The 26,786-nt window shown below is 41.5% G+C and overlaps 1 protein-coding gene across 4 annotated transcripts in view; it reads left to right on the forward strand.

Annotated features, from left to right (window-relative positions):
• Positions 1-26,786, forward strand: part of NRP1 (neuropilin 1) — a 138,108-nt gene that overhangs the window by 83,144 nt on the left and 28,178 nt on the right. For all 4 annotated transcript variants that reach the window (XM_032395675.1, XM_032395678.1, XM_032395677.1 and 1 more), the window contains exons 7-9: positions 13,426-13,581; positions 16,797-16,941; positions 22,620-22,951. In XM_032395675.1, coding sequence (XP_032251566.1) covers positions 13,426-13,581; positions 16,797-16,941; positions 22,620-22,951 — 633 coding nt within the window. The remainder of the gene's footprint in view (positions 1-13,425; positions 13,582-16,796; positions 16,942-22,619; positions 22,952-26,786) is intronic.

Raw genomic sequence — 26,786 nt, forward strand, 5'->3', positions numbered from 1 at the left:
CCACAGAGCTGGTCAGTCCAAAACTGCAGAACATCAATTGTGAATTGTAATTGCAAACGATTCTCTTAGAGAGTAATTTTTTTTATTTTTGAAAATGCACTATTTCAAGGCTTTTCCTACCTCCCTTTATAAGTGATCTTCAAAAAAGAATCGGTATATACTTCCTGGCCGAATGGTCAGCTTCCAACAGGGAAAACCAAATAGTAAAATCGTGAAGTTCATTTCATCTGCTCTCAGGAATGACTGGCATCCCTTCCAAGACTGAGTGTTTACACGCACTTTCTGACAGCCGGCTGCACCTAGGCTGTCTGTTCTTTCTCTCCTTTCTTGTCTCTGGGGCAGCATTCGTTATAACCTTAGGCGGGTGACCGACTTTAATCTCAATAATCCCATCAGCTCCTCGCAGGATTGTTAATGCCAAGGAGAGGAGTTTTCTTGGACACCTGCACTTGCAGATTCTCCATCAGCACATGAAATTCTCATTAACATGACAGGCCCACCTAGATCCCTGAAGAAATACATGGAAAATCAGTGTAAAAGGAGGCCGTCAGAGTTTATAGGCCAAGAGGCTGATTTAGAGCATCGCCCCCATCTGCAAGTCTTTAGTTTCCAGAAATTCATCCTTGTGTTTGTTTTTGAAACCAAGCTTTTAGGAGGAGGGAGAAAAATTAAAGGCTTGACTTACTGGAAAACTAATAATAAACAAGTCATTTTGTTTGTGCTGGAATAGACAGATGCTGTTTGAGTACAAATGTGTGTTTATCTGGAGGCATTTAGGGATCTCCCCACTAGTGCAGATGAAACTTTATGGGTAACATGGAACCACAGCTTCTGAAACAGAAATATACTTTACCTGCACACGACTTTTAATAGTTTCTTGGTCTTTTAGATTTGAAAATCTCTTTGAACTGCCAATAGATTGGAAAGATGTATATGTCCGTAACTGAAGTCATTGCTCGGAGAAAGGCGTTATGCAGCCTTACCTGGGGACACAGTCAGCTCCAGTATTTCTCCTGTGAGGCTTGCTTGTGAAGCTGCTTCTCCGAGACCATAAGACAGACAAACACAAAGATCGCAAAAGGCCCAAAATCTGCATTTGTTTTCCTAGCCACACACAGCTATAATTGCAACATCTTTTTTTTAAGATTTTATTTATTTATTTGAGAGAGAGAGAATGAGAGAGACAGAGAGAGAGCATGAGAGAGGGGAGGGTCAGAGGGAGAAGCAGACATCCCCCCACCCCTTGCTGAGCAGGGAGCCCAATGTGGGACTCCATCCTGGGACTCCAGGATCATGACCTGAACCGAAGGCAGTCGCTTAGCCAACTGAGCCACCCAGACGCCTTATAATTGCAACATCTTATAAAGACCACACATTAATTAGGTAAAACCATAGAGACCTATAGTTATGCAGTGAAATTTTGATGTTGCTCTCTTTTAAAAAACACAGGAAGGGTATGGGAAAAGTCGAAGATACCAGATACATAAACATCCAAAACATAAACATCCTGTGCACATCACGCTTGCAAATATCTTAGCTCTAAAGTAAAAGGTTTGCGTGAGATTTGGAGCATGATAGATATTGTGAAAAAAATCGTTTAAGTCCTACTGTCCTCTGGGGTGACTTCTAGGAGGAAGGATACATACTAAGTTACTGAGAGGCCATTTGAGAAATAAGTAAAAAGGAATACTTCACACAGCATGAGCCTAGCCAATGAAACTCATTGTTCAGCAGACTCCAGCATTGAGTAGTAGACTTTTCAAAGGACTGGAAATTTTATGAGTAGTTCTAATATTTGCAGTTATAAACACCAAGATAAAAATAATCGAATTCCTAGCTTATGTGTATAAGCTAGTTGCTCAAACACTAACTTCAACTTTAATGACAGGCAGTTGGCTTTTGTTTGGAAGAAAGGAGTTTCAGACCTTGCCAGCAAGGCTGGACTGACACAGCATTGAATTTAAATTCAACAGAATATATTGAGCATCTGCTAAGGATTAGATGCTATAGGTAAGGGCCAGGTGAATTTAAAATGAAAGATTCTGTCCCTCCTTCAAAAGAGTTATAACCTAGGTACCACAGGCAAAACCACACACACGCACACACACCCCAATTATCCAAGTGACTAAGAGAAAAAAAATTTTAGGGTCACATTCTTATGGTTAATGTGTGTACGAATGCTTCATAATGATCCTCATAATAACTGCGCGTTGCAACTAAATGGAGTAAGCCTTGGTATTTTTGTTGGCAAGAGAAGACTAAGGCTTGGGATGGCTAATTAACTTGTGTAACATTGTCCAGGTCACTTTTTAATGTCGAAGCGACAGAGGTACTTCTGGGGGCCTGTGCTTTATGCCACCACATGCTGCCGGCATCCCCCCAATTTTTTCCTTGCAGTCTAGAATTTATTGAGCATTTTTAATGCAGTCTACCCACTTTGTATTGAGATTTATTGTTTACTTGACTTTTTCCCCCACTGACTAAAGGGCAGGAATCTGGGAACCTTCCCTTTCTTTCACCCAAGTATCCAGCACTCATTTGTGTGATAAATGAGTAATTGCCGGTCACCAACTTCCCTCCACAGAAACAAAAATACCCACCATTATACACTCATGTTCCGAACTCATTGCCTGCTCCTTAAATGTTTGAGGAGTGAATGGCATGATTTCAACAGCAGTGTGAATCCCTGAAGAAACATAACTGTTTTTATGCCACTTTGCTGAAATGTTTTCTTTTAAATGTAGATATAAAGATAGGGCAGGACCAGACCGCGGAGTGTGCCATTAGGGCCCCGGAGGGAAGTCCCTGACTGACGCAGAGTGAGGTTGAGGTGTGTCCCCTGGAATGCTGGGATTCCCAGAGGCAGTGAAAGCATGCACTGCAGCAGAATGACCTCAGCAGTGTAATGCATGCTCATGAGCTCCAAGCTCCATTACAAGTGAGATTTCACTGTCTCTCTGTCACCAGCCAAGCCCTTATTGGCCTGGACTTGTGGACCACATGAAGGCCCACGCAAAGGGTGATGTGTGTTGGGAGCAGGGGGTGGGTTGGAACCTTAAACTTGCCCTCGAAAAGTAGCTCTGCCAGGAGATATTAGTTAGAAGGAAAATATTCATCATATCAGATATTTCGAAATACAGGCAGCTGGGTGGGATATTTTTCCAGCTGATTCTGCCTTGAGCTCATCAATCTTGGCCTTTTCCTTGGCCAAAGTCTTACCCTATCTTATGAGATCCGGTTTGAATGACTCAATTGACCCCTTTTCCATAAAACCCATTCTTTCTCTTTCTGCAAGGAGACTTTCTTCTTTGGAATCCCATAATGCCTCATCTGTCAGCATGGTGGCACTTTTTACTTTGTCTTGTATTATCGTTATTTCCACATAGGCCTACTTGTTTCCAGAGCCTGGCAAACAATAAATGCATGTTGAGTTTAATGGACTAGACGTTTCTATCTGGACACTCGGCATCCTTCAGTTTAATTTCACACTTTGAGTTCAAGCATCCATGATATGTGAAACCCTATGATTGAGCTGTAGGAGCACATCTACATGAGCATACCCCCTGGCTCTGTTCATTAGCTTATAGTTTGCCCCCAAATGTTTTAGTAAGAAGGAGAACAATAATTGATGTTTATCTACATAATACAGTCCTACTGAAATTATGTGCAGAGATAATAAATTGTGCTAAGTTGTAAAATGGTTGTAACCCAGACCACCCTTTATCCATTCTTCCATACTGTACTTTTTTGGTTTGGGCAGAGACAGGTATCAGGAGCCAGAGATCTGTACACACGATCTGCTCGATCTTACGGGATATCTAGTGTTGCATCCCTGCTGTCTGCTAGATCAGTATCACTGGACCCGCTGGCTTGCTCATGCCGACCTCCCCCATACAATTCCTAAACTTCAGGTCTTCTACTAGGAGAACACTTCCCGAGTTTTCGTGGGTCCCAGTGGGACCAAGAGTTATGGCAGGAGAGCACTACGCCAGTGCATGCCCTCCATGTAGTAGGCACTCACTGAAGCTTTGCTGCGAACCCACCTAACAAGAGCACATGCTATGACTCTAGGAGGTGTTTCACTAGGAGATCTACATGGTTTATACATATTTGAACTGGTTGCAATTATTTCTTTTTTTTTTAAAGACTTTATTTGACAGAGAGAGACACAGTAAGAGAGGGAACACAAGCAGGGCGAGTGGGAGAGGGAGAACCAGGCTTCCCGCCGAGCAGGGAGCCTGATGTGGGACTGGATCCCAGGACCCTGGGATTATGACCTGAGCCGAAGGCAGGCACTTAACGACTGAACCACCCAGGCGCCCCTGGTTGCAATTATTTCTAACCTGTAGCATACTTCCTTTTCTCTCTTAAAAAATTCCAATTAAGCAATTTTTACTGTAACATTTTTAAGTTAGAATCTTAACTGAGTTTCTAGAAGTTGCATTTGGTCTGTTCTGAATACTTGTCCTCTTCCCACATCAAAGGATTGGGCTCAGGTTTTAAATTTAATGTAACTTACAAACACGCATTCAAAAAATGTTAATTGAAGGTTTTAAGTCCCAGAGTCCTTTACTGCCCAGCAAGAGTCCCTGAAAATCTTAGTTAGAAAAGGGGGCCCTTTAAGTGTCATCTTTGTGACTGAGCTACTGAAGGTTTCAGAGGTACCCATGTGCAAAGTGACATGTTATTGAAGCAATGAAGCTTCTTCATTTTAAAGAAGAAAGGAGGGGGCACCTGGGTGGCTCAGTCATTAAGCGTCTGCCTTCGGCTTGGGTCATGATCCCAGGGTCCTGGGATCGAGCCCCGCATTGGGCTCCCTGCTCGGCGGGGGGGCCTGCTTCTCCCTCTCCCACTCCCCCTGCTTGTGTTCCCTCTCTCTCTCTCAAATAAATAAATAAAATCTTTTAAAAAAAAAAAGAAGAAGAAAGGAGTTCACAGGTCGGTGAATGTCTTAAAAGTATTCATCTTTTCTCAAGATCTGGGCATGGGGATTTAACCAGCCTTTCTCTTCAACTCCACAGGAGAGTTTCAACTTGTCTTAGATGCTGTTTACTTGTATCCCAGAGTCTAGAGAAACCCCAGTACATTTCATTTTCTCCTCCTTTTTTATCAGAATAGATTGCGTCCTGATGTCCAGATTTTATAGGTTTCTCATGTAAAAAAGGAATTCAAATGGAATATCTGATTTTTCTGTACACAATTATATCTGTCCAAGAAAATATGGAAGGAAAACAAACAGACAAGCAAAAAACTCAGGTTTTGCAGAGAGTATGTGAGGACTTTTTGCCCAAACATGTCTTAAATATGTTTCATAAACTAAGATGAGCATTTTGGGGTGGGCGTGTCAAACCAAAGGTCTTCAAAGCCTAATGCTGTCTCCATCACACTAAGGAAATGTAGACCAGTGGTGGTGCCTCCATTCTAGAACATTCGATCTTTATGGTTTCCATATTGGAGTGATTTGAGTAGCTGGATTCTGGAAATGTCTCTAGCTGAAATGCGAAAGTATTAACCTGCTGCACGGAGTCCCTTTTGTTTCCTTTTTTGCCTATGCCACTTGCCAATTTTAACAACTACAGCAGATTTTACTATTTAAACAAAACCAGATGGAACTCCAGTTCAAAGAACATATCAGAATTAAATATTTCTTTTTTAATTAGTTGCTTCTGATTTATGCAAAAAAAAATAACATGAGATCGAAAGAATGTGCAATGAATTCAGACACAAAGGAGCCCACGTAAGCATTATCTCTCTTTATCAGCCAAAAAAGACAAAGGTCAGCCCTTGTTTGGGTACTTAGTTTTTCTTGCCCCTTTCCTTGTTCTTGTGCTGTAAGTACAGTGGCAAGTCAAGGAAACCAGCCTTTCCACGGCATTTGTGCTCTGACAGCCTTATCTAATGTTATTCTAAGTGGCTGGCTCACGGCTTCCAATAGAATTCATCTTTCATTCATGTAGGATTGTTTTACTACCAGAGTTTTGTTACAACCAGTAGTTTGTTTCCACCCGAGAAAATGCTTTCCTTTAATTTAGCTATGAAAAAGAGAGAGAGATTAATGCAGGCAATTAAGACCAGAAAAGAAAATTGGCGAGGCTCTTCCTGCATTACACTTTTCTCATACTTGGATATTTTTACTCTTTACCAGAATTTTAAAAACGTTTCCTCATTATCTTTTGCTAACAATGATCCATCTCTACCATCTTGTTTTTCAACAGCGTAACTGAATCATTTGCAAAGGTTTGCTTTCTGGTAACCAGTGTAAATGTTAAACCCTAAGTCAAGGTAATCATAAATGGTTTCAAATTCTCTGTAATTATACAAAAATGTATTTTTTTTTAAAAAAAAGAAAAATCAGATTTCATTATTGTTGAGGAAGCAATCTCTTTCTTTCAATAATTACCACGTTTTACCACACGAATGGGGCAACAGCATGGGTATAGTGTTTGTACATGGGCCACTGATCTGATCTGGGTAAGTCCTGGCTCAGTCACTGGCGACTTATGTGACTCTGGGCAGGGTCCACACATCACTTTGTTCCTCAGTTGCTTTGTCCATAAAACCTTCCATGCATGACTGTTGTGAGAATTGAAAGAAGTGATGATTGTAAATTTAGCCCTTAATAAAATGCCGGACACAAAGGGATTGCCCTGATTTTTCTATTAATATAGTAACTTTAGCCATCAGTATTTTTTTATGTGATACAGTAATAATGAAAAAATACATAAAGAGATAGAGAACTATGTCACTGGCTATAAAGTGATTACATTCCAGTTGGTCACTATACAAAGTCCAAGATGTTAAGTTAAGGAATGCAAAGATCAGATGCTTGATTTAAGCCCACGGATCCTAGAACAGCATTGATGTTAAAATGCTCAGGCTCTATCAGAAAATATGTGTGTTATCTAAGGAAATGAGACAATTGCTTAAAAATATTTTCTTTAGCTTGTAGTGTCTAGTGATGAATTAAACAGCTCTTTGAGTCATCAGAGATGCTCTAAAAAAAAAAACCAACATGCTCTCCCTGCTTCAAAATATTTTTCCTGTTTTTAATCAGACTTCAGTCCTTTGTCCTGTATTTTTTCAGGCTCTTGTACTGACCTGCTTTGGGAATGTTAAAAGCTAGTAAACACTCCCTGGCCAATGCTAGCTCAATGGGCAGTATTTTATTGAGCAAGACAGATTTTCATTTTAGAAATGAGGCTTTCCACATTATGACATTACCAATGGCTTGTTATGTATTATTATAGAAAGCAACGATATTCATTTCATGGCTCGGAGGCTGCATGCTGGTGTTTAACCAGCAGTTTGCAGAGGTTTGCTACATGATTTACTACACAATGCTGAAACATGCGCTTTGTCCTCAAATGATTCCCAGTAAAAAGTGTGCCTCTCCTGGCTTCTCTTTATCTGGGGAATGTGTTTCCTGTCATTCTTAACACAATGCCATGGCCATAAAGAGCTTGTGGATTATACGTGTAGTCATCTTCCAACAAAGAGCGAGTTGGGATCATGGTCAGGATCCATGCCATGGGGGGCCCTCCAGCCACAGGAGTGGCTAGGAACCCATCCATGGCCCCCCAGAAGTGGATGAGGACAGCTGCTTTCTTCTACTAGGGCGCCTCTCCCCAAACCCAAAATGAAAGTTGGGCTTTCCTCTTCTGTCTCTGCTGTCTAGCAATACCATCTTCTTGGGGGTAGAGCACAGTGAAAGTAAGATGTGGGTAGACAGCCTACCAGCAGTGTTAGAATTTTATATTTATATTGGAAACAGGATATCATATTGGGTCACTTCTGCTGATGGGGCTATATAAGCTAAGTCAGAGAGTGTCTGCCAGAACTCAAAAGGAGTGTGCTGGACTTCTGTAAAATAGTCTACACACTCCCAGATAAGTACCAGATGTTTATGTTCGTCACACACACAGAGTGAAGCATTCAACAATTTTAGTGAATGCATTGATGCACGGCTCCGTGCATCCCCCCTCCCATCCTCACACCCCCTCACCATCACCCTTAATGTTAAACAGAAGTGCATCAAACTCAGATGTGAGATCACATCCATCTTCCAATTAAAAATAAAGCAGCTGTGGAATAATGATATTCTTTCAAAATGAGAAGATAGTGATTGGAACAGAGCTGATCGGATTTAGGGAAAGCAGGTTACTTAATTATGGTTATTGTGTGTCTGAGTTTTTATGGAAAGAAAGGAAGTATTGTTCAGGACGATGAACCCTCCAAAACACAGAGGGGTGGCATTATGTAAAACTGTTCTGGGGTTGTAGCTTTATCTTTCCAGCTGTCTGTCTTGGGTCGCCAATCTTGTCTATTATGATGTGAGGTTGGTGAGATCTCATCATAATTCAAAAAGCTAAACCACCAAGAGGATGGCCAGTGGCTGATTTTGAATAGTTTTCATGAAAACTAATTATTTCGGCTTGAAAATGACCAGAGTGCAATACTTTTAAAAGAGCAATACACTTCTTAAAAACAAAACAAAGAGCAATACACTTCTTGACAAATAAGGGCTATAGTGGTGAAGGAAACACAGTAAGTTGTTTAGGGTCCGTTTATTTCATTCATTCATTTCCTCCTGCTTACCTCTGCACCTCCTGATCCTCCTTCTCACCAGAACATTCTTTCCCTTTTGTGCCATTTGCCAACTTCTACTGTGTATCCTCCAACACTTGTCTTAGACATCAGTGCCCGCTGCAAAATGTCAGCAGTGCGTTGACTCCTTCCTCTGTGCAACGCCCCATTCGGTCATCGCGTGTGTGTGTGTGTGTGTGTGTGTGTGTGTGTGTGTGTGTGTGTGTGTTTCCCACACTCTTACTGCTCTTTCTGTCCTCACCACTTACTCTAGAACTTAGAGGAGAAGTGGTATGAAGTGTCCACTGAGTGAATGTCAATTAAGTTGAATGAAAATGTTCATGGGTAGCAGACCAATCAAATAGATTATGCTACAGCCTCACTGTGGACTACCACATGAAGCCATTGAAAAATACTTTGGGCATGAAAATATATCCAGCAAACTAAACAAAAAGCAAGTTATCAAACCTAGAAGTAATACAACCTCATTTTTATAATGACGAAACATACATACACCATCCACATATATTTTGCGTAGAAAAAAATATTCTGGGAGGCTGTTACCTAAGGTGGCTTTTTCCTAATGTTGGTCTTATGGAGATTTTATTTTCTTCTTTAATCTTTTCTGTATCTTACAAGTTTTCACTAGGCAGCTATTACTTTTCTCTATAGAAAAGCAGATACTCCCTAGAAGAAATCTCAAAAGTCTAGATGGAAGTAGAGCAAAAACACAACATGATGAATTCAGCGGTGGAGACATGAACTATGCACCAAACATCCCCAGGGAAGAAGGGACTTCGTTCTGCCTACCAAACCAGAAAGAGAAAAGAGTCATTTGTAGTCAGAAAAGAAGAAAAGTTTATTTTAGGTCAAGAGAACTTCACGTGGCAAGGCAAGGAAACAGAAGGGCTTATCTTGTGTGAGGAATAACAAATAATTTAATGTGGTGGGAAGGTACGGTTGGAGAGGGATAGATGCAGCAGGTGGGATGAAAGAGGTCGACGGAGGCCAATGTCATGATTTGCGGAGCCGGCTTCACTGGTGAGAAGAGTGTGAACAGCCAGGCTTTAGGCAGTAAGGCCTTCTGGGTCTCCTGACACAGACACGGGAAGTGTGAGCAGCAGGGCTTCCGAGGCTGATGGTGATGCATCTCTCCCAAGCCCAAATGCTGTGAGGGCACTCCTCGAAGATACTTAGGGAGAAGAGACTTGAAAGAACTTCCCTGGTGTTGCCAGTGTGAGGGCCCCCACAGTGCTAGGGAGGCTGTGTCTTGTTAGAGCTCTGCATACATCCGGTTTTAATTGCAAAGGTTCAGGCCCCAGCCCTAATCATTTGGGAGGTTCCTCATTCATCCTTACTAAATCCAGTGGCAGTAATGTGAGGAAGAAAAATGAAATGAAATTTCAAGTATCCCAGTGTGGGATAAATAAGAGAATCTGTGGAGTTTTAAAGCACAGCAGGAAATTTTAGCAATTACAAGGGGAGGTTGCTAATGCATTTCATTGCTGTTGAGAAAAGAAAATATTTTTTTCTTTTTTACAAGGGATTCTTGCACATGTTTTGGGGGCCTTTCTATCTGGGACATTGGACATTTCCCGTGTTGGATACCCTGTTAATTTCAGTCAGTTACTCCTTCCTTTAAAGTCAATTGTTTCTAATGCCTAGGATTTTTCTAGTTGACAACCAATTAACTTCTTTCCTACCTGGTAACCAAATTTTACCTTAAAAACAAAATTTAAAAATTAGGAAAAGGGACAGCCAGGGAATGAAGTTCTAGAGTTATTTCAAATCAGCCTGAGCTGAATATGCACTCTTGGGGATTTAATCATTTCCAAACTGAAGAGCCATTTGTAAGTTTGACAGGAAGAGTTTATTTAAATAGCTCTGCTTCATGCTCCCTTGGACGTCAAGATTTTAAGGGCCCTTCAGCATGAAAGTGGATATGGCATTGGGCATGACTCAATGGATAGTCAGTAAAGCACTAAGTGTTCTGAGAGCATTTGAAAAGAGTTGAAATTGTTGAGTGCAACCATGTCCAGAGTACCCATTAACTTTCAGATTGCAGTGTTAGGAAATCAAGAGAGTTTTTGCAGCAACTTAAAATCCCCTGATTATTTGTCTGGAATAGAGTTAGATTTAGGGTTACCAGATAACGTACAGAACATCCAGTTAAATTTGAAGTTCAAGTAAACAATGAACCAGCTGTCAGTATGCCCCCATATTGCACGGCACATACATGTACTAAAAATATTTGTTGTTTCTCTGAAATTCAAATTTAACTGAAGATCCTCTATTTTTATTTGCTAAATCTGGCAAATGTGGATTGCCCCCCTTTTTTGAAATTTGTGCACAAATTCATACAAAGTCTTATGGTTCACTTGTGAAAAAAATTCAAATTTCAGTTAACGAGTAGAGGCCCTTGGTAAAAATGTACTGGGTAAATATTTATTTGTTAAATTAAGATTAAAGCATCTACCATTATTATCCTAAACTATTAATTTCTATTAAAGTCTTGCTCTTTTTTCCTCTTAAATCTGGCGATAGCAACCATAGCATAGACTTTATATCTTTAAAATCAAGTAAATGAAATAAGGACAGTTTTACACTGAATGGTGCTCCCTTCCTTTCTAGATGAAATCTGCCATTGTTGAATTGTGTAACTTCAAGTTGGCTTTTATGGGCTAGTGATATAGCTGTTTTTCCTGGATGTAACTCTTTGTTCAGTTTTTGAAGTGAATTGGCAACATGTTGATTTAACTACTCCAAGGACCTTCAGGAAAAAGCAATTCATGAAAGACAATAGTCATTCTTCATAAGGCTAACTGTACATAAAATGGAAATTCTTTAGGTGTTCATGGCCTATAAGACTGGAGGGTTAATTGAAATTTTGTTTTCTGAAAATTGGGTTGTCATGCAGTAAGTGGAAAACGGGATTCAGAAGTGGTGGTGGTGGGTAGGGGGTATGTTTGGGGGTTTTTTGTTTTTGTCTTTTTGGCTTTTGTTGCTGTTCTCACTGGAAAATGGCATTCTTTTACCTCTTAATAATGAATGTGCTGTTGAAACATTTTGTTAATGTTAAGCAGTTGTAACGTGCAGTTACTTTCTGTGTCCTTTAAAAGTATTTGCCATATACTTGTGTATCATTTCTTTAAAGTATCTGCATTATACACAAATAAAATAGAGAGTATAATAAATGAGGGAAATAATTTTAAACAAATAATCAAATGTATCCCTAAAAGGAAATTGAAAATATTTCTAATATATAAAAACTAGTAATGATTTTTGTTTTAAGATGATTCTTGGTTACTAATGATGGAAATAAGAAAGGTATAAGAAAAAAAAAAACCTATGGTTGACTCTTGAACAACCTGGGTTTGAGCGGTGAGGGTACACTAATAAGTGGATTTTTTTTTTTTGTATGGTACCATGAATGGATTTCCTTATGATTTCCTTAATAACATTTTCGCTTCTGTAGCTTACTTTATTGTAAGAACACAGTATACAATACATATATAAAATATGTGTCAATCGATTATTTATGTTATCTGTGAGGTCTCTGGTCAACAGTAGACGATTAGTAGTTGAGTTTTGGGGGAGTCAAAAGTTACACACTGATTTTCGATTATGCAGCAGGTTGGCACCCCTAACTCCCCACATTCAAGGGTCAACTGTATTTTACTTTACTGGAAACATGGAATCATCGGAAGTCAGAGCTGAAAGGGATCTTCTCCTTCCAGGTTATCTAGTCCAACTCCTTTATTTAACAAATGAAGAACTGGAAACCTCAAGATGAAGTGACTTGTCCAAGGCCCCACAGCTAGCTAGTGGCAGAACCAATCTTAGACCCTTGAGGGCCCGATGCTTAGATCTTTGTCCTGCCCACTCATGTCACAGGGTCACAGGAACAACCCAAGCCACTGCACACCTCTGGCAGGAAATCATGGACCTTGAGGCTTTGGTCACCCTCTGTCATCACTGCTGTGCTGCCCTTCAAGCAGCCCAGACTTCTGGGGTGTGAGACAGGCTAGTAAGAGATGAAGACAGGTGCTGGTGTTGAGGAACTCCGCTGGAAACTTACGGTTGGAGCTCGCGAGCCCTAGACATTGTCACATGGAGGCATCAGTCTTTCCCAGATGATGCCTTGGAATCCACCTTCTTCTCGAGCCCAACTGCAATAAAGACCATGGGAAGATAGGGGGAAGGAAGAAATTTAAAGATGAAACAAAAATCCTTGCTTTGCCTTCCTTGTCTCCCCTCCATTCCGGATTATAAATCTCTGGCCCATTCTCTAAACCACAACACTCACAGTGCTTTCAGAGACATATAATTTCTGTCTGCAATCTGGGAGGGGGTAGATGCTGACCAGTGTAATAGGATCCCTTAGACCTGAGTTCTAGTCCAAGCCTCTCGAAAGTCCAATGTGCAAATTTGTCTTGATTTCCTAATTGTAAAATAATGTACGCTAATGTGTTGTTAGGAAGATATTTTTATTTATTTTTTTAAAGATTTTATTTATTTATTTGAGAGAGAGAGAAGAGAGAGCACGAGCGGGGGGAGAGGGAGAAGCAGGCTCCCCGCTGAGCAGAGAGCCTGACGTGGGGCTCCATCCCAGGCCCCGGGATCATGACCTGAGCCGAAGGCAGACGCTTAATGGACGCCCCATATCTGTGCCTACCTTCAGAAGGAATGAAATGGGGAAATTAGAGGTTGTTGACGCCAGATGGATTTAGGGCCTATTGCTCTGAGGTGGATGAAAACCACCCTGGGGAATCCACAGGAAAAGATTTTTCAGGCTATGGTGGTGCAGCGTGAGTGGCTGACCATGCTTGTATTGTTTTGCAGGTAGACTTGGGTCTTCTGCGCTTTGTCACTGCTGTTGGGACACAGGGAGCCATTTCAAAGGAAACCAAGAAGAAATATTACGTCAAGACTTATAGAATAGACATTAGCTCCAATGGGGAAGACTGGATCACCATAAAAGAAGGAAATAAACCTGTTGTAAGTGTGGCCGCCACCCACCCCCCAACCAATTAAGTCTTTGAAATGGATGATCAATTTTTACTTGTTTGTTTGGGAGCTTTCTGTCTGGCCTGGTTTAGTTTTGGATTGATTTAAAATGAAAAGTGCAATTAGAGGTTTATATCTGACCAAGGGGGTCTCATGTTCCCAGATCCAGAAGCCAAGAGGAAATTATACAGATGTTTCCAAGAAAAGTCAATACCGGCCAAATTAAGTGTCAGACTCAAGAATCACTTTAAACCTCCCATGGGGATAGGGACTGTGCATAGGATAAGCACTGTCCTCTTAGAACCTTAGGCATATTGTTTTGTTTGGTTTCCCTGTGTTTCTTCATTCTCTTTCATAGATTCCTTCTTTCTTCCTCTTCGTAATGGGCTGGTTTTAGAAAACTCCTTTTCATCTACCCTCTGTGGCCCACAAACTAATTTACAAGTGTGTTTGGCTGCTTCTGTTAGAATGAAGGGAACGAAAGGCAGTTCACAGTGTTCCCTCAGATCACACAAACGACCTGACGCTACCTCCTCACGGCTCTTAACCAAAGAAGCCACACCAACCGGGCCCCGCCCCGGGCACCCTGCCCTAAGTCATTTGGAACTGAGATGTTCTTCTCAGTCTGCCTGCTGTTTTGAAGTTCCGCTTGCTCTGATTTACTAATCAAAAGATTTCTGAGAACACATATTCGCTGTTTCCCCCAAATTGAAAGCTTGCCCTGAAGCCAAGCAAAATGCATGGAATTGATAAGGATAGTAGCAAAGATCTAGGTAACTTGAAATTCCGAGTTTGGGAAGAGGCCAATTAACACGTCTTTGTCTCCTTTTGAGCATATGTGGCCCGGTTTTCTCCTCCTAACTAAGAAAAGCCTCCTGAGTGTGAAGTGAAAGAACTGTTAATTCCCTTTGATTAGCTGCGAAGCCCCCGCGCTTACTGAGGGCAAACAAGATGAAAGTAGATATATAGACAGCTACTCTGTGTGAGGAAACTTCTATGGACAGCAAGTTCAAGGCCACTGCCTAGCCCTGGAGGACACGGAACCAATCCTCCATCCCATCCAGGGAAAGAGAAACCCTCACAGCCAACACTTGTGAAGCTTTAGCAAGTAAATTTTGACCCTAAGTTTCATGACTTATTCTTGAAGTATTTTTTGGAAGACATGCCTTAGTTTCAAACAAATAAACCAAAACACTGATGCCAAGGACATACCAACAAACAAAAGAATCTAGAGAGAGTAAGGAGAACCGACCTCAGGCCTTCAGGCCATTTCTTTAAAACACGAGGGCTGCTTCTCCAACACGTCCTCGTCAGCTGTTGGCCATCGGTTGTCTGCATGGCCCAGAACTCACAGGTTCTTGGGGGGTGTCTGGCAATGCACACAGCTAGGCCCACAATCTGGAGCATCCTGAGATGCAGAAGGGCTTCCAGAGCGGGAGGCAGACAGATTAAAGAAGGATTCAGCAAAGATATAAGTGTGGCATCTGTCTGAGCACATTCGTTGAAGCTAAATGCAATCCGAACATCCACCTGTAGTCTCGTTATTGTTGCCCACCCTCCTTCCCTTGTACATTGGGGCCTCTCCGACCGTGGCCTCCACCCTCTTCCCTGCCTTCTTCAGGGAGAGTTGGCCGTACCTCATCAAGACCAGCCTTCAATCAACGACAACTCCAGCCGTCCTCCTTATGTTGAACGGAATGTATGCACTTAACGTGGTTTTCAGCAAACGTAAAGTTCCCTCGGTGTGAGCCAGAGTTCACCCCCCAACCTGTGCTGGAGCATGCAGCCCTCTTAACTGACTGCCGGTCTCTCCCTGAAGTGGACTTGTTGACCCTTCAAGCATTACGGTTTGGGACTCTACTCCCTCTGGTAGCTACCCATTATTCTTTGTCACACAAAAATGCTCCCACACAGATTGTTTCCCAGAGAGATTTGCTGAAGTAGGACAGAAATCTAAAGGCCATCACAGGCTAGATAAATTATGATATTAAACCATCTCTGGAGAGGGATCAGGCTAACAGCCAACTTCGTAAAGCATTTGACCACCTTCTGTTGTGCAGGCCACTTAAGCTAAATGAAGCAAAAACATCATCCCGACTTTTAGAAGTCTTCTCTCCCAGGGGAAGAACAAGCCCTGGGAAATTGTGCTCCTCCTCTGAGAACTTACCTGGAAAGGTGGGGAGGAATCTCCAGGCCTCTGAGGGGCCCAGCAACACCCAAGTGACACAACCTAACTGGAATATGGCGCGGCTAGGCTGTGTGAGAAGCAAAGTGCTAGTTGCTTTTACTTTCACGTGGGCTCTCCCCAGTTCAGGGCTGAAGTAAAAACCAGAGAAGTGGAGGCCTTCAGCTCCTCCGGAGGTAGTCTAGTGCCAGAGTGTTCCAGCATGGCAAACAGTCTGCACTCCTCAGAGATCTTGCTAGAGAACAGGCTGTGGTGCCATGCCCAGGCAGCGTGGCCCCAACAGATCTTGTGGGAAACTCATTCGTGACTGGCACTTACTACATTTGCAGTTACATGCCTCATCTTTCTTAGAATAAAATGACTCATTTTTAAAACTAGAGGCAGGAGCCCTAGAAAAGCTGATTTCTAGTTGCATATCATTTCTAATTCAGTTTAGATTTTGACCACTAAAACATGATTTTACCAATAACCCAAAAAAGATGGAAGTGATTAATTAACGTCAGGGATAAGATCGTCCATCAAGAAATGGAGTTAAAAGTGGGGAGACCACTTGCCCCAGTGTTGTAGCTGGGAACATAGCCTAGAATTTTCAAAAAGCTAGACCCTACACTGAATTCCAAAAGTACTCCTTCTGGGGGTTCCTGGGAAAGTAAAGTAGTGTGAGTTTCCATGAAATGTCTATAGTATTCTGTAGGTCCTTATGATAAAGTTAATAACCTCCAACTTTTTTAGATGATAGCATTTAGCCTTTAACAAATGTTAGCTTTGTAATAGGGTTTTTGGAGGCTCTAGGCTCTCAGAAAATTGAATAGATGATTAGGGCAACATTCTGTATTACACATGAATTTTCTGATTGCTATCATTTGAAAAAACAACATGACAAGTTTTTAATGCCGCCTCAACCTTGATGGACAATGCTGAAGTTGTAAATAATTTTATAGGCATTTGTGAAAACATATTTTTGTATTCATCTTAAATCTAAAGAGTCTTTTGTTAAAGGGCCTTTTCTTTCTCTATATAGATCTTTCAGGGAAACACCAACCCCACAGATGTTGTGTTTGGAGTTTTCCCTAAACCACTAATAACTCGATTCGTCCGAATCAAACCTGTGACTTGGGAAACTGGCATTTCCATGCGGTTTGAAGTATATGGCTGCAAGATCACAGGTAAGCTCCAGCTTGAAGATGGCCTCATTTTGACTTACATGAACTTTTAAATATAGGCAGTTATTTTATACAAATGTGGTCATTTTCATTTGGTGGCTAAGAGTATGCCCTTTGGATTTAGACAGATCTGACGTTAAGTCCTGTTTGTACCCCTCGCTAGCTTATCTGGGGAGAGAATTGGCTATCTTTCAAAGCCTTACTTATCTCACCTAGGAAACATGACAGTGGACGCCATGCAGGGTTGTTGGGATAACGGATTAGCTCATGGGTTTAAGGCACTCAGCACACTCTGGCGTGTGGCAGGTGTTTGTTAAAGCAGCGCCTTCCCACTAGTCGGCAAACTCCATGAAGGCGAGCACCAAGCTTCCGTCCCCGTTTCCTGGGTGCACGGCCCACTGACAGGTGCTCAGTAGAGTTGCAATTAAAAATTATTACATGACATGCTCTCCATTGCTTTATCCTTTTAATTTGGAAGGCTACAGGTGGCTCTGTCAGCCAAGATCAAGGAGCAGTTTAACTCCTTTACTCACTAACTCCCCTGACAACTCTGTGTCTCAGTATCTATCCATCCTTTGCGGAGTGCATATACTAATGTTAGAAATTGATCTGTCAACGTTTCTAGTTTTTTGTTTGTTTCTTCTGACATGAATAGGACTTTAAAAGTTTCTGTTAAATTGCTGTAAGTAGAGGGATTCTACCCATTTGAGAGATGAAGAAGGTGCACTCTGGAGGCATTAAGTGACTAAAAAGGTAGGCCAGGCGGGGCAGAGCTGAAAATAAAAGAGCCGTCACGACTGTTATTCTCGCTGTATTCCTGTGGCAATCAGTGCAGCCATGACTTGTCCACTGACCTTGCTGTATGATCCTGCTGTATTCTGGAGTATTCTAATAGCAGTCACACTGGAATTCCTTTTCTTTTAAGTAAATAAATTGCAAAAGTTTCATTAAAAAAAAAAAAGCAATGCAATATAACCTTCAAAGTAGGTTTAAAAGTTAAACAGAATCAGTAACTGATTCACCAAAAAGTCATTACAAATGAATAACTTTTAAAAGTCTCTGAACTATCTTTAAACACTATGTTAGTATACATAGTTAGGGCATTTAATATCTTCTTCCACGAATGCCAACACTATTGCTTTTATTTTTATCCTCTTTAGTATAATTATGTCTACAGAAGGAAAACACTGATTTTTGAAGGTGGGAAAAACACCCAGCTGGGCAGTTTTCAATGAAATTACAAGCCATTTGGAGAAAAGCACCTTGAGAAAAAACTAAGGAGAAAAAAACTCAATGAACGGGGCCTAGAACAAGTCCCAGCAAGCAGAGCCTCTGAGGAGATGATGATATCAGTGTTTTCTTCTTGGTTGCCAGGAGCAGATAGTTTTCACCTTCAGAGGCCACGGTCCCCTCAGAGTGGAGACCAATGCAAGAGAAACAAGGCTTCAGTACCCCTGCTGGACCAGGAGACCCGTGGAAGCAGGGGCCATGTTTGCCTTATCTTCTATTGTGTCCTGTAATGCCTGGACCATAACACGTGATCAACACACTTATTTTTGAATGAATGAATGAATGGATGGATGGATGGTTGACTTGCATTTCTATCCACAAATAAATGACTGAATTTCAAAATATCACCCTCTCCTCTTGGGTTGGCAAGTCCTAACTCAAACTGGATTAAAACCAACAAAAACTATTGAATTAAAAGTTACCCCGTGAATACATCACTTGACTCCAAAGTCTCCAGAGCCCTCAAGTTTTCACCTAATTTTTGTATTCAGAAATTATTTTTTAAAAAATACAATAATCCTAGAAAATCCAGAGTATACAGTGGGTGTCACCATAAAAAGATATACAGGAAATAAGATTGGGGCAAACCATTCTGCTTTATAGATGATTGACAAAGGAGCATTTTCATTATTTTGACAAAGCAGGCTTCATCGTTTTGGCAAATATGGATATTGAGGAAAATAACCTTGGAGAGTTGCTGCTTGATGTATGAGAACATACTGCAAACTCTGTTAACTTGTGTTTGTTAACCGGAAGTCTCTTAACTGGCGTTTCTGCACACATCATTGTGTTCCTATGTTAGCCAAAGTTTGCAAGGATGACCTCAGGCACCACAATACCCTGAGTCATCATGGGAAGATTACATTATGCTCATTCAGTTTCACCCATCAAATGCAGCCATCACCTTCTCATTCTTGGAAACTGAGTATTTGGTTTACCAGTATATCTCAGTTTTAAAACTGAGTACAGAGATTTTGCTATAAAACAATATCAATGAAAAGAACTACCTTAATTCCCCACCACAGAACTCATCTCTCCCTTCCATCTAGGATTGCTTTTAAGCTATCCAAACAGGGTTGCCAAGTAAAATACAGAATGTCCAGTTAAATTTGATTCAGATAAGTGACAAATCATTTCTTAGTACAAGTATATCCCATGCAGTATTTGGGATATACTTATACTAAAAAATGATTCATTATTTTAAATTCTAATTTAGTGTGCCATCCTGCTTCTTGTTTTGTTGTTTTTCTTGGATTGTTTGTTTTCTAAATTTGGCAACACTACTTCCAAAAGCTTTGACATGTAGCCACGCACAGCTGAGCCAGCCTGCTATGGAAGAATAGAAGTAGATCCTAGTATCTCATTCAGACTTTGAAATGTTAATGTAATTTTTCTCCTAATCATTGCTAAAAGTGAGTCACATAATTTTTAGTCAAAGGCAAATCAAGGTGCCTCTTCATTGTTCTTTTTGGATGAGGCAGGCTTATAAGAAGGAATGGGTATCTAACTGCACTGTGGTATGTGGGCTGAATGGGGGCAGGGCATCACATGGTTTGTGGATATGTAAACTGTGCCCTAGCCAAGTCTGCATTAGAGAAAGGACGTTAATCTGGTAAAGGTTGTGCTCTCCTTACAGTATTCAGGTTATTGTGCATTTCTCCAGATGGTAACATCTGGTCCTTATTACCAGCTAAACATTTTCTTTATAAAGGCTGATTTTGAATCAGTCAGGTGTGACCACAGTGACCAAAAATGTGACTTCTATTTTTAGCACTATAGTTTCATAGACCCTCAGTAAAATGCTTTTTATAATTTTTTTTTAATCCCCATTGAGTTTATCCTTGGTTTCCAGATCCCAGCCTGGAGCAAATACTGTGACTGAATTACAGGAAGGGGCGCTTGACAGAAACTGGCCGCTGCCTTTATTGTGTTAATAAGTTGATTCATTCAACAAATATTTGTTAAGCAAATACCATAGAGAAAGCAGGGCTCAAGGAGTCATAGAAAATTTTTAGATATGACTTGGTTCATGTCCCCAAAGAACTTAAAATCCGGTGAGGCAAGTAACAGCAATCCAAGGAACAGAATATGGTCATCAGTATAGGAGAAATGCAGATCAAGTGCTAATAAAGAGTCTTAGAAAAGGAAAACCACACCTAGTTGGAAAGATGGGGAAAACTGTAGCATTTGAAAACCACTCAAGATTTCTAGTGGTTTAGACAGTGGGAAGGGCAAGATAATGGGGACATTCTAGTGGAGGGAACAAAATGAGAGAAAGCCTCCCTCCATTCCACTACCGTAAGGAAGTGCTTTATTCCATTTGCCTCTAGCAAAAGCGGTAAATGAGGAGAGGCTTTGCAAAGCTGTGATCTGGAAGGCCTGGCAGGCTTGGTTGACAGGACATGCATAATTCCTAGATGAGCTGGGACTGAATGCTTGGATAAAGAAATGACATGACCTGAAATGTACAACTCATCTGGAAAGTGTCTGAGTAATTCATTCTTAAGGGCAGCTGATAACATGGACACAGTTTAATTGCATTAAATATGTGCTTCTCACTTAGGATGGTTATATTTTTAAGCTAAATTTTGATTATATTATGCAGAATTGAGTTATTTCAAAGAAAAATAGGTTATCGTTCCTATGCATGTCCTTGATTGAGGTGTACGGTTTTGAAAGGAGAATGATTGAACGGCTTGTTATTAAGTCGCCAATTAATCAATGATTGATACTCTCCTTATGCTCAGAAGCTTCTTGGGCTGCTGTAGAAGATGTAGAAAGATCTGATGCTGTTCCTTGCCTTTGAGGAATTTATAATCTAGCTGTGGATACAAGATGACCAGTCTTAAAAACAAGGAGAGAACAGTTTAATGCGAAACTCTGAGCTACTCGCACGGGCAATCATATTTCTGAGAAGGGAGACTTCAGAATAAAGGCTAGAGTAGTTTGAGAAGTTTTCATGAAGAGTCTGAGGCTGGGTTCTAATGTTCTAGCAGACTTTATTTCTGTCCACAAGAGGATAAGGAGAAGCAGGAACATTTTGAGCAAAGGCAATGATGAGGATTGGAGAAGAAAATGGATTAGCTGGAATATGCTGTCAGTAAGAGGAAATAAAGTTAGATAAACAGTGTGAAACCAAAATGAAGGTCTCAAAAGCTGCATAGAGACTTTTTATATGGTCCTATAAATAATGGAGAGCCATGGAAATTTTCTAAAGCTCTGTCTTTTATTATTGTGGTAAATATGCATTACATAAAATTTACCATTTTAACCATTTTAAGTGTACAATTGAGTCGTGTTGAATACAATCATATTACTGTGCAACCATCACCACCATCCATTGCCAGAGCTTTTCATTATCCCAAACTGAAACCCTGTACCCGTTAAATTCTACCTCCCCATTCTTGCCTCCTACCAGCTCCTGGCAAACACCACTCTACTTCCTCTCTTTATGTATCTGACTATTCTAGGCACCTGATATCAGTGGGCTCATACAGTATTTGTCCTTTTGAGTCTGGCTTATTTTACTTAGCAATGGAAGATTTTGGGACATAAGAATGATACTGCAGAAAAATTTTTAGGAAAAATGAATTGGCAGTTATGGGTGGTGTAGATTCGCAACTGGTGTCTAACAGGCCATTGAGCACCCTGGCCAGGAGGGCGCAGACCAGGATGATACCCAAGGAAAGGGGGACCACAAGGCAGGGCCAACAGATTTCTTCTTCTTCTTCTTTTTTTTTTTTTTTGGTTAACAAAAACATGACAGATTTTAGTAGCAGAACAGGAAAGCAAAAATGTAAAATAGGGATAGACAAGATGACTAGGCAGGAACTAGCTGGTTGGTGGTTCCACTGGTTAAAACACAGAGTTTGATAAAGGGATTCAGTGTCAAGGGAAAAGGACCATTGGGTTTTGGACACGGTACATTTGAGATGACAATGGATATTTGTGTGGAAAGTTCCTAATGCTGTTAGAATGAGGGGTGGGCAGGACAGCATCCTGTTGCTGAAATTACTGATTTCACATCTCGTGCCCATCATAAACTGAACCTCTGTTGGCCAGGGCCTGTACTGGATCTGGGAATAAGTTCTGGATACCAAAGGGATAGAAACATCAATACTTTGACATTAAATCTGGAAGAACTCAGAAAGGCAGAAATGTGTGCCCTTACGGGAGATTTTCTCTATTGGAACGTGGGCCTGGGAGGGGGGTTCTGCCAGTGTAGGAGAAAGGTTTGAGGGAGGGAAAGCCCTGGTTTAATGTCAAACGACCCAGAACGTGTGTATGAATGGGAACAGACAATGTGCCTATTCCATCTGCAGCATTCTCTTTCTAAGCATGGACACTTGTAGAAAACCATCTTATGCCGTCTGTTTCATTCCACCCTCTAGATTATCCTTGCTCTGGCATGTTGGGGATGGTGTCTGGACTTATCTCTGACTCCCAGATAACAGCATCAAACCAAGGGGAGAGAAACTGGATGCCTGAAAATATTCGCCTGGTAACCAGTCGCTCCGGCTGGGCACTGCCACCCGCGCCCCACCCATACATAAACGAGTGGCTCCAGGTGGACCTGGGGGAAGAGAAGATTGTGAGGGGCATCATCATTCAAGGGGGGAAGCACCGGGAGAACAAAGTGTTCATGAGGAAATTCAAGATCGGATACAGCAACAATGGCTCAGATTGGAAAATGATCATGGATGACAGCAAGCGCAAGGCTAAGGTGAGGTCCAGGGACGGGGGCGGCTGCTGGGGAGGAAGTCCCTTCTCGCGTCGTTGACTTAGATCAAGGACCTCCTGCATTTTCCTGAAGAAGTACGACTTTGTATTTCTTTTAAGCCGTGACATCAGTGGAGGTGTTCAATGGTGTCCATAAGACCTCCATTCTAGGGAAGCCAGGAATGAGGTGCTAAACATGGTCTCTGAGAGCATTGCTGCTCACTTTTCCTTCCTTAGGGAACAGCAGAAAGCTCAACACTCAGGAGGCAGGGCGGCCCAGAGGCTGGGGGTCTGGGGACTGACAGGGCCAGTGGAAACTCAGAATCTCTCTGCAGATTCTATTCTTTTAGCACCCCACAAATCCCTTTCCCCTTCTCTTACCCTTCCCTCATTTAAATGTTTTTTTGGGTTTTTTTTACCTTTTAATTGTGGTGAAATACACATAACATAAAATTTACCATCTTAACCTTTTCAGGTATACAGGTCAATTGTGTTAAGTACATTCATACTGTTGTGCAACCGATCTCCAGAACTTCGTCATCTTGCAAAATTGAAACTCTAGACCCACCAAGCAATAACTCCCATCCCCTGACCCTCAGCTCCTGGCAACCACCATTTCACTTTCTGTCTCTAGGAATCTGACTTCTCTAGGAGCCTCACATAAGTGGGATCATACAATATTTGAACTTTCGTGATTGTCTTATTTTACTTAGCACAACGTCCTCAAGTTGTAGCATGTGGCAGGATTCCATTTTTTTTAAGCTGAATGATACTCTCTTGTACGCATGTACCACGCTTCGCGTATCCATTCTTCCACCGATGGACCCTATCATTGCTTCTGCCTTTTGGCTTTTGTGAACCGTGCTTCCATATGTTTTTTATACATTGGAACCTTTTAAAATACAGTTGGTTCTTGAGGTGAAAAGGGAGATATTCCAACATTCCCCACAACATGTGGTATCATTTTTTTCAACCAAACAGATCTTCTTTAGTGATTACGTTTTAGTTAGACTGACAATCAAACTTATTTGCATTCCCTGAGCACACAACACCAACCAGGAGAGGACACGCAAGAGTATGCTGGGTGGCCTGATAGCTGGTTTAAGGATGAAGTAAGTAACAACCCACAGACCATCCGTTTTGTCTGCACTGTGGGAATGGTATTCAGCCGATGGTACTTCTCACACCCAACACAACTGGCTTCCCATCCCTGCTTTGCCCAGGACCTACTCCTTTTGTGAAAAGACCTCAGCCCATTGGCGGGAACGTTACCCTTGCTCCCCCTCTAAGCAAGTGTGGGAATGTGGCTTGATAAAAGTGACTCAGGCCAAGGGCATTGCAGGCAGGAAACAGAAGCCTGCGGGGACCACCAGCTCCACGTCTGTCTCTGCAGAGCCCGCCTGTCCCCCATGGGCTGTGGTCAGCACCAGTGCGGCGGCCACTGAGAGCCGGGACGCTGTCAGAAATGTAAGAATTTCTCTCCCATCTCACCCCTGCTTCACTTGTGGTTTCCAAAACATTTCCAGTGGTTTTTTTTAATCTACGTGCAGCCACTCTCTTTCTTGTGTTCATTTCATTTCCCCCTTTTATGTCTGCTCCTCTTGTTTTGGTAAAAGAAAAAGTAAAATAAACATCAGACACTGGAGTTCCCCTAAGAGCCAATCTTTCCTGAGGAGCTGTGAGTCTTCTGACTTTATCACCAAGTGTGACTATGCCACCCGTCAGCAGCGTCCAGAAGCTGATGCTGTTGTGACACGTGTGTCTTATCCAAAGCATACAGTGGGCTTCATCACGTCTTCAATTAAGTCTAAAGCTAAAGCTATCACTCTGTTGTAGTACATTGCCTATGGAAGTCCCCCGGAAGCCAGCACACAGTTTTCCATTTCAACAACAACAATAAAAAACTCCATTCAGGAGTATGTGAGATTTTTCTCCTAAAATACTATTTTATCCATCATTATCATCTTCCTAGGATATTTAAAACCACAAAAACGTCTAAATTATTTACATAGAGCCTAATCTGTGATTCCTAACATGTCCTTATCCTGAAATAAAATCTTTAAGATGCAAAAGGACACGGGTAAAACCTTCAGTTTAGGAGCAGTACATATTACTGAATTGTATAACGATATTTAACACATACTATATTTAAATTTACAAATGAAGGTTACCTGCTTAGAATGCCAAGTACCTTTCATGTGATACTAGAATGAGTACTGGGTTTTAATAAATAAAACAGCACTTTGATGGATTGAAAATCCTCTGTACCTGCTCCTCACTTCCTACCCTCAAGTAGCACGTGATGGACAAGGTATATCAGAGTCTCTGAATTAACTGGACTTCTCAGGAGCAGATAGGAGATCTAAAGCCTCAAAGCCCTCTTCTTCTAAACATAATTAGTAAAAGGACACGAAGATATTTCATAAACAGCGTTATGTTAACGAAGTTAGCCCAGTTCCATATGGCTGTTCACGGCTAATATTCTTCCCAGCTCATCCCCAGCAGCTTTTATGTTTTTACATTGTGCTAATTCTTTACTCAAGTTAAAATGAGAAGAAGAGCCCGGATTCCATAACTATAAGTGCTTTTCTCCTATGATTGTTGGAGCTGTGTTAACATCAACAGAACACGCACGTGTAGCAATGTTGTTTTCATCATAATTATACCTCACTGACGACACTTAATTGGGCCTAACAATAACGTATGTCAGATTCTCAATGACTGGAAGCAACTGTGCTCTATCAAGAGGGCAGAACCCCAATCGTGAGTTAACTCTTGAAAATAATACAAGGAAGCTTTAAGGGGGAGAAGTGGATCTATGTTAACTACGTCCTTTTAGATTCCTGGAGGCTTTTCTGAATTGGAAAAGGCTGATTAATTTCCTTCTAGAACACAGAGAACCTCTGGTTATGTCACAGCCGACCCAATCTGTCTATCTTCTCTTACATGTGTGCCCCTTTTAGCCCTGATATTTCTACCATTGAATGATCACATCTTTTGCTGGTTTAGGACGTCTTGACCCAGCAAATGGGTACAGTCCCCGCTCCTGACTGACATAGCCTGGGGCTGGCCATCCACTCAATCTGATCGATCAGATTTGGTAGCCCCAACTGCAATACATGTAAAGAAACATTAAGGAAACTAAATATGTAGCCTTGGTTATAGACCTCAATTTCCTGAATTTAATGAGATTAGACTAGATCATTTCTAAGGGTAGATATCACAGCAGGGTGGTGAAGGGCCCCAGTTAAGACTGCCAAGGTTTGAACCCTGGCTCGGACACTTACAGTGTCCATGGGCACATTATTTGACCTCTCTGTGCCTCATCTGTAAGCTGAGGCTAGTGATGGAACCTACCTCATGGAGTTGTTTTGAGGATTAAATGAATTCATATATTTTCAGCACTTAGAACAATGCCTCACACCCATAAATATCGTGCAATGTTTGATGTATAATAAGGCACTCCCAATGATAAGGCGATTTGAGTCTTCTAATCCCCCTTCCCCACCTCCCATCCTGGACAGGATTAAGAATGATGCTGAGAGGGGCGCCTGGGTGGCTCAGTCATTAAGCGTCTGCCTTCAGCTCAGGTCATGATCCCGGGGTCCTGAGATCGAGCCCCACATCGGGCTCCCTGCTCTGCGGGGAAGCCTGCTTCTCCCTCTCCCACTCCCCCTGCTTGTGTTCCCTCTCTCTCTGTGTCTCTCTCTGTCAAATAAATAAAATCTTTAAAAAAAAAAAAAAAAAAAAAGAATGATGCTGAGAGAAGAGGATATAAGAAGGCTTATCTATTTCTTGCAAAAGTTATTATTCCACTTTCTTATGATTCCACTCAAGGA

Source organism: Phoca vitulina, unplaced genomic scaffold (assembly GCF_004348235.1).
Source record: "Phoca vitulina isolate PV1807 unplaced genomic scaffold, GSC_HSeal_1.0 scaffold86, whole genome shotgun sequence".
NCBI lineage: Eukaryota > Metazoa > Chordata > Mammalia > Carnivora > Phocidae > Phoca > Phoca vitulina.